General features: G+C 40.9%; 1 protein-coding gene across 3 annotated transcripts in view; it reads right to left on the reverse strand.

Annotated features, from left to right (window-relative positions):
* CFAP119 (cilia and flagella associated protein 119) overlaps positions 1–16,152 on the reverse strand; it is a 224,593-nt gene that overhangs the window by 204,713 nt on the left and 3,728 nt on the right. For all 3 annotated transcript variants that reach the window (XM_044086646.1, XM_044086643.1, XM_044086644.1), the window contains exon 2: positions 6,293–6,446. In XM_044086646.1, the coding sequence (XP_043942581.1) occupies positions 6,293–6,334 (42 nt within the window). In that variant the 5' untranslated portion in view covers positions 6,335–6,446. The remainder of the gene's footprint in view (positions 1–6,292; positions 6,447–16,152) is intronic.

Here is a 16,152-nt window from a genome sequence, read left to right on the forward strand (position 1 = left end):
CTGTACCTCACAGCAGGGTTGTAATAGTGAGGATCAGCCTGTACCTCACAGCAGGGTTGTAATAGTGAGGATCAGCCTGTACCTCACAGCAGGGTTGTAATAGTGAGGATCAGCCTGTACCTCACAGCAGGGTTGTAATAGTGAGGATCAGCCTGTACCTCACAGCAGGGTTGTAATAGTGAGGATCAGCCTGTACCTCACAGCAGGGTTGTAATAGTGAGGATCAGCCTGTACCTCACAGCAGGGTTGTAATAGTGAGGATCAGCCTGTACCTCACAGCAGGGTTGTAATAGTGAGGATCAGCCTGTACCTCACAGCAGGGTTGTAATAGTGAGGATCAGCCTGTACCTCACAGCAGGGTTGTAATAGTGAGGATCAGCCTGTACCTCACAGCAGGGTTGTAATAGTGAGGATCAGCCTGTACCTCACAGCAGGGTTGTAATAGTGAGGATCAGCCTGTACCTCACAGCAGGGTTGTAATAGTGAGGATCAGCCTGTACCTCACAGCAGGGTTGTAATAGTGAGGATCAGCCTGTACCTCACAGCAGGGTTGTAATAGTGAGGATCAGCCTGTACCTCACAGCAGGGTTGTAATAGTGAGGATCAGCCTGTACCTCACAGCAGGGTTGTAATAGTGAGGATCAGCCTGTACCTCACAGCAGGGTTGTAATAGTGAGGATCAGCCTGTACCTCACAGCAGGGTTGTAATAGTGAGGATCAGCCTGTACCTCACAGCAGGGTTGTAATAGTGAGGATCAGCCTGTACCTCACAGCAGGGTTGTAATAGTGAGGATCAGCCTGTACCTCACAGCAGGGTTGTAATAGTGAGGATCAGCCTGTACCTCACAGCAGGGTTGTAATAGTGAGGATCAGCCTGTACCTCACAGCAGGGGTGTAATAGTGAGGATCAGGCTGTACCTCACAGCAGGGGTGTAATAGTGAGGATCAGCCTGTACCTCACAGCAGGGGTGTAATAGTGAGGATCAGGCTGTACCTCACAGTAGGGTTGTTATAGTGAGGATCAGCCTGTACCTCACAGCAGGGGTGTAATAGTGAGGAAAAGAGTGCATTCAGGCAGCAGCTACAAGACGTACAAAAGATAAACAGAACAACATGAACTGGTGTTGATAGCAGGGAACCTGAATGTTCATGTCAGGATAGACAAAACAGAATATAAAGACTTCTTGAGTCTACATGCCTGGGACAACAGGAATAAAGAATAAGAGACCATTCTAGTAGCAAAGAACAAGGCATCAGAGACAATTCTATCAGCTTATAAAATACAAGTCAGCAGATGGCAGAAAGAAACTCTTTCAGGTTGCAAGGCAAAGACAGAAAGATAAAGTAGATAATTATCAGGCAGAATTCATAAGGGAAGCCACCAACAGTCTATCACCAGTCCACAAGACATCAAAAGCAGATTGAATGAGTTCCTCCATCAATTTCTACATGAAGAAAATGCCACAGAAGCTGCACATCCCATACACAGCCTATGATGAAAGGGAAAGAACCCATGCTAGCACAAGTATAAATAGCACTAAGGAAAATGAAGTCAGGGAAAGCAGCAGGCTCATGAGAGGAGGCAGATGACCGGTAAATAAGCATTCTAGCACCAGTGTGCAAGAACAAAGGGGACATTCACAACTTTTGGTACTACAGAGGTACTGCATGAAAGTATTGGAGAGTATGAGTGATGAAAGTGCTGGGGAGTATGAGTGATGAAAGTGCTGGGGAGTATGACTGATGAAAGTGCTGGAGAGTATGAGTGATGAAAGTGCTGGGGAGTATGACTGATGAAAGTGCTGGGGAGTATGACTGATGAAAGTGCTGGGGAGTATGACTGATGAAAGTGCTGGGGAGTATGACTGATGAAAGTGCTGGGGAGTATGACTGATGAAAGTGCTGGGGAGTATGACTGATGAAAGTGCTGGGGAGTATGACTGATGAAAGTGCTGGAGAGTATGAGTGATGAAAGTGCTGGAGAGTATGAGTGATGAAAGTGCTGGAGAGTATGAGTGATGAAAGTGCTGGGGAGTATGAGTGATGAAAGTGCTGGGGAGTATGAGTGATGAAAGTGCTGGGGAGTATGAGTGATGAAAGTGCTGGGGAGTATGAGTGATGAAAGTGCTGGGGAGTACGAGTGATGAAAGCGCTGGGGAGTACGAGTGATGAAAGTGCTGGGGAGTACGAGTGATGAAAGTGCTGGGGAGTACGAGTGATGAAAGTGCTGGGGAGTATGAGTGATGAAAGTGCTGGAGAGTATGACTGATGAAAGTGCCGGGGAGTATGACTGATGAAAGTGCCGGTGAGTATGACTGATGAAAGTGCCGGTGAGTATGACTGATGAAAGTGCTGGGGAGTATGAGTGATGAAAGTGCTGGGGAGTATGAGTGATGAAAGTGCTGGAGAGTATGACTGATGAAAGTGCTGGGGAGTATGAGTGATGAAAGTGCTGGAGAGTATGAGTGATGAAAGTGCTGGAGAGTATGAGTGATGCATGAATATTCATAGTAGAACATAAGAAGGGAAAAGAGCAGTTAGGATTCAGATCAGGATGCAACACAACCAACCTGATGTCTGCAGTGGGACAGCTAGTGGAGAAGAAGCAAAACATGAAGAACTACTCCAACTGGGCATTTCTAGCCTTGTAGAAAGCTGATTTGGGCATTCCACTGTATGTTTGAAGTTGCAGAAATAATGGTAGAGTTATTGCAGTATATGTACACGGACCTAATAATACAAGTAGAAACAGTGTTTAGACTCACACTGGGGGCTCCTAATGGGAGTGTGCATCAGGGTTCAGTTCTGAGCCCATTGCTGTTCATACTGATGATGGACTACATTAACAAACAGGTTAGAGGGGGCAGATCAGCTAAACTGCTGCATGCAGACAGTCTGGCATTACAAGCAAACTGATCAGGAACTTCCGCAAATGAGGGAATGGAATGCAAAACTGAAGGCACATGGGATAATCTGAGTGTACACAAGCCAGTTGTCATGGCATCAAATGGGGAAAATCAGACGAAGCTGGAAACTGACATAGAATGGAAGAAATGGAAGAGGTTAACAGCTTCAAGTATCTGGGATGCGAGCTTGAGGAGAAGACAAGTCTGAATAAGGGGATAAAACCTAGAATCAGAGGGGCTGCAGCCAACTGGCATAGAGTGTCAGTTGTACTGTGTGACAGAGGAATGCCATAGAAGGTGAAAAGTAAGTTGTACAAAACAATGGTTTGACCAGTACTTTTGTATGGCATAGAAACCTGGGCAGTGAAGGCAGAGCAGCTGAGGAAGCTAAAGGTGATGGAAGTACCTGAGATGGATGGTAGGATGCACACTATGGGACAGACAAAATATGAGAACAACAGAGCAGAAGACAAAGTAGCACCAGTTGCAGAGAAGGTCAAAGAGAATAGATTATAAAGGCTCACGTGCACGTTTGGGAAAACCGAAGATGATATGGCAAAGAAGGTTTGGGAGAGACAGGAGGAAGGTAGAATGAAATGAAATTCAAAAAAGATAGATGGATGGATTGCATGAGAGAAGACCTAGAACAGTGAGAAAAGACTGTTGCAGAAGGCAGGACAGCAGAATTAAATTGAGAGAGAGATGATGCAGCTGCTATAACCTTCTGACCCCATGTAAAAAAATGGAAGAAGGGGATAGATGATGATGATGGTAATGATGATGATGATGGTGATGATGGTGGTAATGATGATGGTGATGGTGGTGATGGTGATGATGGTGAAGATGATGATGGTGATGATGATGATGATGGTGATGATGATGATAAGGTCTCTGATTATAACCAACATGTTGTGTTTGAGAAACAGATGTCTAGAAATTCGCTTTGAGAATGAAGTGACGAGGAGCTCAGGAGGTGAATCCTGGCATCCATGTTGAGAACACATAACTACAGTAAACTCTTGGTTAATCGGCACCCATGGGGATTGATAGATGCTGGACAACTGTAGTTTCTGGTTTCTTGAGAGTTACTATTAAAAGCAGGCCTGACTAATACTGTACCCTACACTATTTATTTGGTTTGACTTATTCTCGGGTTGGGAAGAGAGGGAATTTATTTCTATTTTCCTTTTTATAACTCTAAAACTCTAAAAACATAAGGTATGTTTCTGTGGGGGTGGGGGGACAGAAAGTGCAACACATGAACATTGTACTGTATTTCTTCAATTTTTATTTTTATTCCTGGTTGCTTCAGTTCTGGTTAACTGAACATTTACTGTATTGGTTTTATGACTGGACAGATCTGATCATAATTCTTTATAATATCTGGAGCTTTTGCTGCCCCAATGTATTTCTAGTTGCAAGAAGAAAAAAGGTAAAATGCAAAGTGTTTTACAACTTAAAGAAAAAAACAGTTAGTGCAGTTATACAGACAGTGGCCAAAAGCTAAATGTCCCTTTCAAGCTGCTTTAAAAGCTTTTACCTTCTCAAGTCTGTTCTGTGGTGGCTAGCAGTGACAGCTTTAAATACTCTAGTGTGATACTAGTTACAATGCTGAAAGATGCATAATGAGACTTTATTAAGCACCTCTCTTATAAATTCGGAGCATAATTACAGTATTCCATACAATATGAATTAATAAAGTAGAATAATGACACAAGGAGGAGGAGGAGCTAAGAAAGCTCCACCTCTGGATCACAGGACAGATGAGGCACATAATATGGGCATAATACAAAGAAAGAAATGTGATATGACTACACAAGATAGTAAAAAGAGAGCACAAAACAGGGGGCATGATAACTACATCACACAAACACAGTTTAATCTCCACAGAAAAAAGTACTTTTTCAAGGAAAGGGTGCATGACCGGCTGAATTATTTATTGAATGGGAGGTGAAAGCTAAGACAACTGTCCTTTTAAAGCAGCATGGCACTCCTGAGGGGTTGGGATAAAAGGGGTGGGCTGCAGCTACCTCAGTCTTGTACCACTGTAGTTGTACCACTCAAGCAGAGCTGACAGACTCTTCCTTGCAGTTAGTTTATATATGGTAATGGAAATAAAATCCGGAAAAAAATGTAAGATGCAGAATACTGGGGAGTCACTATCACCCTATAAACTCATAGGGAGTCACCATCACTCTGTAAACTCATGGGGAGTCACCATCACCCTATAAACTCATGAGGAGTCACCATCATTCTATAAACTCATGGGGAGTCACCATCACCCTATAAACTCATGGGAAGTCAACATCATTCTATAAACTCATGGGGAGTCACCATCACCCTATAAACTCATGGGGAGTCACCATCATTCTATAAACTCAGTCACACAATACAAAGAGAATAACAGTAGGTTGTGGGGGGGAGCATGTCAAGGATTTACGAACTTGAGTAAGGAGGTATTCTTGTTCCACTGTACATGTTAGTCAAAGTTAAAGCTGGGACACTATGTGCCATTCCTTCCTTGAGGAGGATTCTTGTAGAAGTTTGACGCAGAGGCCATACACACATAATAACATCAAATTGCTGGTGAGGGCAAGCAATATGTAAGAGTTGTTAAATTCTGTATTTCTCTACACATTCCAGGATCATTTGGTTGGATGGCCAGAACACAGAAGGAATGCCTAAAAACTGTCACTTGCTCATTTGGAACTAAATTCGCCCCTGCCAGACATGGAAGAAATGAAACAGATAAAGTATCTCAGTACATGCTCTGCACCTGTAAAGGTGGATGTGGGTAATACAGACTGTGATGCCTCACAAGTTGTTTAGGTACTCTGTGTCCCTGAAGTGTACTGAATGAAAGCAGAAATGATGACGGCTTGCCACAACCTTGGGAAGAAGTCAAGGCATCAGAGAGGGGGCAAAAAACTCTTGTACATAAAAGATTCACTGGCCAGTAAGAAGGCAAGACATCAGACATGGGTAGACATGGGTACAGGACACAGTGTAAGCAGGAAGTGAGTGCAGCTGTGATCTGAAGCTATGGGAATGGATTAGATATGCAAGGGGTGTACTTTACTCAGTATGAACTCTTAAAACTGTTAGGGATATTGAAAGGATGTCAAAATAATAATTCACTGTTCAGCAGAAATGTAACAAACACATAGCCCCAATTAGCAGACCAGGCACTGAAGGCTACCCTACCTGTACAGGAGAACTTTAGCACAGAACAAAGGTCTTCAATTAAGCCCACAGAAAACCTACATACACATAAGAAGCGTAAACACTTTGACACAGTGAGTAGGCTAAAATATCCATTTTAGTTGAAATATACATTGCTTCTATATTTCTGTTTCAATGAACACACAATATTGTTTACTTCTTACCATCTTTAACTTTGTCATGGCAGCACAGGGTGATTCGGTCATTTTCAGGAAAGTATAAACGTGAGAGCAGTGCAGCTAATCTCTTTTAAAAAGACAGAAATTAACTCTTATCCACTAAGGTTCAGGTCGTGAGATGATGGATGCAATTTAAATCCTGCAAATAAAAGAAAGAAGTGTAATGCACTTTGACAGAGAAACTACAAAAGTTAAGAGTTTTTAATGTATTTTTTTTTTTATCATTCCACAGTTGCTCTATTTCAGAACTTCTAGTTCACTGGATCTGCTAACTGTTCAACTCCCAAATACCCAAAAAAGGAAGGGAGCTGAGGAAAGAGGTGTGAAACCTTTCATGAGGCTTCAGGAAGATGGTATTTGTTCATTTACTTTGCCCTTTCTAGCTATCGAAGAGAAACCCTCCACACAGCTATGTCCTTATGTGTGTTTCTTTATTTATTTGATTATTTTCATTTGGTAACAGACGAAGGTGTAGGTGGACTGGATAGTCTAAACTGGCCCTAGGCGTGAGTGAGTACGTGCGTGTGTGTGCCTTCTGTGGAAGGTTGGGCGCCAGGCTGGCAACTCGACACCGTAAAACTCCACTGCAAATCATGAGCGGACAAGGTGATCCGCTGGTATGACCCCTAACTGGGAAAAGCCGAAAGAGGAAGAAGAAGAACAGAGGAAGTCTGACTAAGTGTAAAACCCTTTTTCACTGGAGACATAGGTAAAATATAATACAAGATGCAATGTAAATTAACACAGATAAATTAAACAGTATGATGGTGCAGTATTAGAAAATTATAAACAATAGCAAACTGAACTGGTTCTTATTACATAAAACCATACTGAATAAACGAATACAGCAACAGTGGTGCAATCACACTGGTACAGTACATTCAAACTGGTACAATATTGGAATATATTATATATAAGCACTTGTAGTGGAATTGCTGTAACATGGATATGCATGTATTAAAATGAGAGTTAGACAAGATATTCAGACTGCATTATGGTAACGTAGGTAAGTTAAAGGCATAACAATCTTAGTTGTTAGTGTCAAGAAGTGATGGTCTAAGTAAAAGCAGTAATTACACAAGACTTAATATACATTTTATTTACAGTTGAGTCCTCACTATTTATTGTGAAGGCCAAAATATTTGGGGTACGGCTTGTGTCAGAGATAGCCAGGTGAGTAGGAGCAACAGCCTGGCCAAGACTCCGTGAGATGGTCATTTAGATGACTTTTGAACATGGACAGGTTGTTACTGAGTCCTAATTCTGGAAATAGTAAGTTTCTTACTCTGGGGATGTGAATGGAATAAAGAGCTTCCCCACTCAGTTATTGGATTTGAGTGGACAGTATGGCTTTATTTGTTGAGCTTACGCTTTTGGGGTAGGTAGGTTTGGAGGATATTTTTAGGACTGGACACCTGTTAGGTTTATGTACAAGACTTTGGGTGACAACTAGTTCAGGTGATTAGGTAGTTCCAGCCAGTTAAGGTTTTTGTGGGCAGTGTAGTGATGGGTCCTATAAGAGAAGTTACAAGCAAACCTGGCAATTTTTACTGTAGCCTGGAGATGTGGTTTGCATGGAGATTTAACCAAGTAATCAAAAAACCAGAAAGAACAGGACAACCACCTTGGAAACCACGATTTATTACAGATAATGTTGAGCACTTTCTTCCCCACTAAAAGGACTTCCTCAGAACGAATTGTTCTGAGGAAGTCCCTTTAGTGGAGAAGAAAGCACTCAACATTATCTGTAATCAATTGTGATTTCCAAGGTGGTTGTCCTGTTCTTTCTGGTTTTTGGATTACTTGCATAGAGATTTACAAGTACAAGGGAGGAACAAAGTAGTGCTGGTTGTAGGTAGGCAGATGTTGTTGTTTTTCTACTAGATTCAGTGAGGTTTTATTTGTTATAATGTTCCATGAATTTGATGCGTCTTTTTGATTACTTCACGTATATGCGGATCTGATCTTAACTTTTTATCTACAGTAACACCTAGCAGTTTAGCATGTGTAACTTTCTGAAGCTGTGTGCTGTTTGAGGAATTGAATTTGAAGCTCAGATTGGAGTATGAATGAGACTTATGGGTAAAGAGAAGCATTTTTTTTTTGGATTAAGTAGCTGAAGTTGGGAGCTGTCTAGTTAAGCTTCAATGGATAACAAGGACTCTTGGGTAACTGGAGTTTAGACAAATTGTCAGCTACACAGATGAGAGTTGAGTTGTCTGCATACTGAATAAAGGATATGTGCATGGAGGTCCTTTGGTGGTCATTTATGAAGACATTAAATAGTAGGGGCTCTATAAAATAGACCCTTGAGGTACCCCAACAGTGACTGTAAGACAGGAATATAGCCCACTTTGCCACTTTAGATCTTGGTATCAGTTGGTTAAATAGCTGTAGAACTATTGGAGAATGGAGTGTGTGACAGACCTATATATTGTAGTGTTTGGAACAGTTTGTTGTGTGAAAGTGTCAAACACCTTTGACAGACCCAAGAATAGGGGGGATCCATTTTACCATTATTTGTATTTAGGGTGATGGTACTGAGAAAGTGCAGGAGGGCAGCTGTTTGTTGTGATTTGGTTCAAATCCACATTGGATAGAAGAAAGGATACCATTATCTGTGAGGTATTGAAGCAGTTAAGGTTAAATGCATTTTTCTAAGATTTTTGAGAGGACATCATTTGACCTGCAGTTTGATAGCTCGACTGATTGTCCTCCTTTGTGTAAAGGCAGGATGAAAGTTTTTTTTTCTGACAGATGGATCGTAGTTTTCTTGAACTGCTCTGTTGATTAATACGAATACTGAATAGGTTACTACATCGGTATCGATTTTAAGATAGTTGGCTGGGAGGTTATCTGTGTTATGGTAGGCAGTTTTAAATTAAGTAGAAGTATTTTGATTGTTGATGCTGGAATTTCTTTTAGAGTAAAAGAATAATTGTGGATTTCAGTATGCAGGTAGCTAAGATGGTTAGTATTGCTGCTTATTTTAATAAGCCTGGTAACAGTTTGGATGAAGTGATTGTTAAAACTGATGGTGGTAGCTTCTCTGGTTTGGTGTGGGGTTTGGCTGCTCGGCTCCACCAGGGTGTAAGAGCTTATTCTTGGAAGCCTAAAAAGCTTTAGAGTTGCTTTGGCTACAGTTCTGGAGTGTAATTTAATATTTTTTTCTGTACTGACTTTACATTTAGCGAGGTTACAGAGTTACCTGAATGTCTGGTAGCTCTGTTGTGTTTTCTGTTTTAGCCAGGATTTCCAGGCTTTATCTCTTTTACAGATTAATTCTTTCGTTGTTTGTGGTAGCTACAGGGCAGACGTTATTTTTGCTCTCTTTTCTTTCTTATGGGGGCTATTTTGTTAAATATATTGAGAACAATCAAATTACATTTCAGTGTTCCATCATTTAATGGTAAGTATTAAACTATGTTCCAGTTACATGATGTTAGAGTAGATGTAAATATTTGTTTATCAATTTTTTTGATATTAAGAACTATGGTATAGTAGTGTTTTGGGACGTATACGAGGTGCCTATAGGCATAGGTTGGTAGATGGTTACTAAATGTGTGTGAGAGATTAATGGTGGATGTAATTTTACTAGGATGAAATGTCAGAATCCAGACTATTATTGACGAGTCTTGTGTGTGTGTGTGTGTGTGTGTGTGTGTGTGTGTGAATAATGATATTTTGGGTGAATCCATACAAGTTTATTGAGTGATGAGATTTGGCCATGGTGATCGAGTTCAGTCTGTGTTAAAGTCACTTAAAAATAATTATTTCCTGGGAAATGTTGCCAACTACACAGGAAAGTATATCTTCAACTGTAGGGATATTATTGCCTGGAGGAATGTATAGAGCAATGAAGCAGATGAATTTGTGATTGTTAGTTCTGAGGAAGGAGATAATTAGTTCAGTCTTATTGAACTGGGGAATGTTGTGCTGGTAGGGGCTAAACTGAAGTCTGAGGAGGTAAAAAATGGCTACCCCACCTTCTTTTTTACCTTTCCTATCAGTATGTAGCCCAGAGGAGGTATTTCATCTCTGGTATCTGGTTTTAGCCAAGTTTTGGTTATGGAAAGGATGTGTGGAAGTGGTCAGAAATCCATGCATACAGGCCTATGAATTTACTGTGCATACTTCTTAGACCGATATTAAGAAGTTTTAAAGGAGCTTTGCTGCTTTACTGTGCAGTTTGGACTGTGAGTAGATTACGTTGTATTTTTTTTTTTTTTTTGGAAAAGGGTTAGGGTGAATGTCCCCACACTGAAACTGTTTATTTATTTATTTGACATTTGTTAAGCTGTTGCCCTTTTTCTGCGGAGGCCTGGGGAGTAAAGCTCCACAGTTAACACATATGCAAAATATAGTACAATATTAAAAAGGTAGTTCGTAGTTGACAATTAGTAATGTATAGGTCCACAGTTAACACATATACAAAGTAGAGTACAATATTAAAAAAGTTAGTACTAAGTTTAACATTAATAATGTAAAGACACCAATGTTATATATAAAGCTATACAATCTTATCAAAAACACCTTCATTAAGGATGTAGCTACATAGCAACATAGAATACGAAAGAATATGTGCAAGCATTTAGCCGCTAGATATTTAGTTAAAATAGTCTAGTTATAAACAGAGTAGACAGTTAGAGTAAGTAGTCTAAGGTATTTTACAAGTCAGTTTCACAGTTATGGTAGCTGAGAGAAAAAAAGGGGAGAGGTAGACAGCTCAGGAGGTGAGGGTAGACAGTTAAGGAGGAAGTGTGCAGTGGCAGATCCAGGTGCTTCTTGGAAAGTTTTTGGTAGCAGTTTTAATTGTTTCGGTTGTTTAATACTTCTAACATCCAGGGAGAGTGTGTTCCAAGAGAGAGCAGAGGAGTAGCTATACAGTTTTTGTCTTATTTTCCTTTTTGGTTTGTAGATTTGAAGTAGCTTTTGGTCTATGCTTCGGAGAAACGCATCAAAACCAATCCCTGCCCATGGTTATCAGGAGAAACCAAACTAGCTATGCATCAAAGGGACAAAAAATGGAGACAATATATAAAACAAAAAAAATCCCAACTCCCTCCTAGAGTTTAAGCAACTTCAAAACTCCACTAAAAAGCTAATAACTAAAGACCGCAAAGTTTATTACTCCAAACTGCAGTCCTTGCACTCCACAAATCCCAAAAAATTCTGGGACTCCATCTCATCAATTCTGCACCCTGGCAATAAAGTAAACCCCTGTCCACATCCCACCCTCTCTGACCTTGACACAGCCACCCAGTTCAACTCATTTTTCATAGATTGCATAGCCAAAATATCCACCTCCTTCCCACCCTCCTACTCCAGCCTCAGCCCCTCCTACCACAACCCCCTCTCCAATCACCTACCTCCTTCCACACCTTTCTGTCTTGCTCCCATTCCTACAAGCACTATAAAAAGACTTCTCCTAAAACTCAAACAATGTCACAATGCACCTGACAATCTTCCACCTACCTTTCTCAAATATTCTGCAGACAGCAACGTCTATCCTATCTCTATTCTTATAAATAGATCCATACAAGAATCATACATCCCTTCAATCTGGCACCACGCTTACATCATCCCCCTCCACAAAGGTGGCAAAAATACTGACACCACCAATTTCAGGCCTATTGCCATCCTTTTTCTAAAATACTTGAGAAAGCCATCCAAGCACAACTTATGACACACCTAACCAAATATAATCCCCTCTCCCCTACCCAACATGGCTTCCGCCCTGGCCACTGTACCATGACTGCCCTTCTTTCCTTTCTGGAAACCATCAACCTTGAATGAAACTCAGAAAAACGTGTATCTATGCTTTTCCTAGATCTATCTAAGGCCTTTGACACAATCTCCCACACCCTACTCATATCCCACCGCTCCACCCTAAATCTTTCTCCCTCCACTATAGCCTAGTTTTCCAGCTACCTGTCCAGTCGCCAACAAGATGTCCAATGGAAAACTTCAACCTTCCCCTTCCTACCTACACCCACAGGTATCCCTCAAGGTTCTGTTCTTGGCCTTTGACTCTTTAACTTATTCATTAACAACTTTCATCGCTCTATCCCAGAATCTTCTGTCATACAGTATGCTGATGACTCCACTATCATCTGCTCAGCCTTATCCCCCTCTGAGCTTCTATCTAGAACTCAGTTAGCCTTCTCCACAACAGAAAGCTGGATGCAATCCAACCATTTAGCTCTAAATGCAAATAAAACCAAACTAATGATCTTTTCCCCTATAACAAATTCCTTTATCGACAAAACCTTTTTCACCATACAGAGCCAGAACAACACTCCCATTGAAATTGTTCCCAACACTAAGCTTCTCGGCATCATCATTGATGAAGAACTAAAATTTGATACCCACATTCACTCCCCAATCAAGAAAACCCACCAAAAGATAGGTCTCCTCTATAGGCATAACCGCTTCCTCAGCCCCTCTACCCGTAAAACCCTAGCGTCCACCTTCCTGCTCCCCTCCCTTATGTATGGTGCCCCTTTGTTCACCAATCTCAACCTTGGCCTATGATCCAAACTCAAATCCTGCTACTACAAGATTTGTAATTTTGCTGCCAATTCTAAGTACTCAGTCCACCACTGCCACTCCCTTCACACCCTTAATTGGCTTGAACTACCCAGTTACCTCACATACCTACAACTCACCTTTGCCCATAAGCTTATCTTTAAACCTACAAATTGCCCATCTCTCACTACATCCTTAATACCCTATTTACCTAGCTGCTCATTCAGATCCACACACCAAAATCTGCTACAGGTCCACAAACCTTCACGGTCTTCTGGCCATCTATTACTGTCCTACTCCTTAGGTAAACAGAGGAACTCTCTTCCCCCTCACCTACGCAACCTTCCAAAATTCAAATCTCAGTTTTTCTTTCATCTGTTACACATTACCAAATGGGAATGCCCGTATCACACATAACCACCCCCCTTTTTTTCTGCCCTGCTCTGAATTTCATTTTCATTTACAGTTACCACTACAAATGCCTCTCTACCTAAACTTTCTCTTCCCCATTTGACTTATTTCTTCTCAGCTATTATACTATACTTTCAATTTTAGATGTTCTACTACTTTCTCCATTCACTAACTGCTCACATTACCTAAAGGCTCATTACCCATCTGTTTAGATGTTGAATTTTTGAGTGCTTATTGACAAAATTGTCTTTAGGTAATTGTTTAGTTTAACCTAACCTGCAAAGGGCTAACAACCATATGTCTAATTGTTAACTTACAAGAGGCTTTCTGTTCTATTCTTCTCTAAATGCTACATGCTTCTATTGAAATATTTGTCTTTTATTTTGTAATTTGCAATATCTTGAAGCTTTTCTCCCTGGGCCTCCCCTGAAAATGGGCGCTTTATGGCCCAGTGGACTTCCCTGGTCATCAAACTTAAATAAATGAATAATAATAAATGTTTCTTTATGGGCGTCACTTAGTCTAGTCAAGCACAGAACCACTGACACAATGATCCAGGCTTCACACTAAGTACATAAAGCAAACACCCAAGTTGTGTATCACAAAATAAAACAAAACAGTAAAACCCATGCTAAGTGTGCTGCAGATGCTTCTCTTGCTACATATAAAGGGATATAGTCACACAGGGCATATAAAGGGATATAGTCACACAGGGCATATAAAGGGATATAGTCACACAGGGCATATAAAGGGATATAGTCACACAGGGCATATAAAGGGATATAGTTACACAGGGCATATAAAGGGATATAGTCACACAGGGCATATAAAGGGATATAGTCACACAGGGCATATAAACGGATATAGTCACACAGGGCATATAAAGGGATATAGTCACACAGGGCATATAAAGAGATATAGTCACACAGGGCATATAAAGAGATATAGTCACACAGGGCATATAAAGGGATATAGTCACACAGGGCAATATAAAGGGATATAGTCACACAAGGCAATATAAAGGGATATAGTCACACAGGGCATATAAAGGGATATAGTCACACAGGGCATATAAAGGGATATAGTCACACAGGGCATATAAAGGGATATAGTCACACAGGGCATATAAAGGGATATAGTCACACAGGGCATATAAAGGGATATCGTCACACACGGCATATAAAAGGATATAGTCACACAGGGCATATAAAGGGATATTGTCACACAGGGCATATAAAGGGATATCGTCACACAGGGCATATAAAGGGATATAGTCACACAGGGAATATAAAGGGATATCGTCACACAGGGCATATACTCAGTAAATGTACATTGTCAGTGGGAAGGGCATCGGAAACCAGAACACTCAGGCACACTGAAACTGGGAGTCAAACTTTTTAACAAATATTCCCCTATAAAAGGAAATAAAAACAGCTGAAAATGCAGCAAGTAAGCTTGCTTGAGTCTGTAGTACACTACAATATTTACCTAGTGGCCTTTTTACAGATGGGGTTTTGTTTCTGCATATACACATACAGTGGAGCTCAGTGGGTAAGGAATTATTCAGTCATGGAGGGAAACTACCAGTCTGCAGCTCCACCCCTCTCTTAGGTTCATATGTGAGTACTAGGCTAATGGCCTTGGAGCAAACACAAACCTAGCCCAAGAACATACCCTGACGTCCTGTACATTAGTTCCCTGTACTCCTATTGAGCAAGGCTGTTGAAATGATCCCCGGGGTGAATTTCTGTTACCCATCCACTCAACAGGATTTTTCTTGATGAGAGCCAGTGAAGTGCTCTGCTTGACATGAATGGGGAGTTTATTCCAGAGTTTTTATTTTTCACATCCCTAATGTGCTTCAAATCTCCAATGAGCATGCAAGCAGTGGGACAGTACTACACAGACCCCTCTGCCTCAGCCTCACCACCAGGAAGAGGTACGTGAGCTATGACTCGTACTCCACCATTCCTGGCCAGTTGTCCTTGTCCCCGCTGCTGCTTAAACTCGGGGTCACTGCTGGAGCAGACTAATATCATGTGAATGCAGTATAAACCTGGCTACAAAAATAAACAAATAAAAGTTGTTTTAAAAATGAACCAGTAAATCACTGCTGAGCCTATAGTGAGTCCTGTTTCATGCTCCTACCTCCACTAAGGAACACACTACACTCTACACCATTGATTAAACTGGTTACCAGTCAGTGACAGGAAGGAACAGAAAGAGGACCTCACCATTTTCACACGTAAATGCTGTAGATGTCTGTCCTGCAGTGAGGCACAAGTTCCCCTTCAGGGAATCCACAGTTCTTCATGCAAGTCTGGCCCATCTGGACCACTAGTGACTTATCATACCTTGAACTGGCTTTGGGGTAAAGTCTTCATTAATGTTGCCCTTCTCTTCAACTCGAGTCAAAAGGAATAAACTGCCAGAAGACAAAGGGTGGACACAAATCTCAGGTTATTCAATGGTAAGGCACTGCCCACTTTAAATGAACCTGTAACTGTGCATTCTATAAACTACATACTGGTTGATGCAAAAAGCAGCACCTTCAGTGATTTAATTAGTGCTGCAGCTTTGTCTCCTAACCTGCAACATCTACCAATAAGGTAAACAGTACTTTGCCAAATGTGGGACTGAAAAATTTAGTTATTTTTGTGACAGTAATGGTGGGTAACATTAAGTGTACAGATTTCATACAGCTAATTTCTTAGTCATATAATGTAATCTTATTGATAATTATACTGTCTTGTATTACTCTGTGAGACTGTTTTTAAAAATTACATTATCCATGACATACTTACCATATTACTCTTTTGGCCTAAGCTATGACCAGAAAAAAATCTTTGGCTCAGTTAGTTTACACAGGCGATATGTAAGTAGTAAATACCTGGTTAAAAGAATGT

Source organism: Protopterus annectens, chromosome 10.part0 (genome assembly GCF_019279795.1).
Source record: "Protopterus annectens isolate FY-2018-M chromosome 10.part0, PAN1.0, whole genome shotgun sequence".
Taxonomy (NCBI): domain Eukaryota; kingdom Metazoa; phylum Chordata; order Ceratodontiformes; family Protopteridae; genus Protopterus; species Protopterus annectens.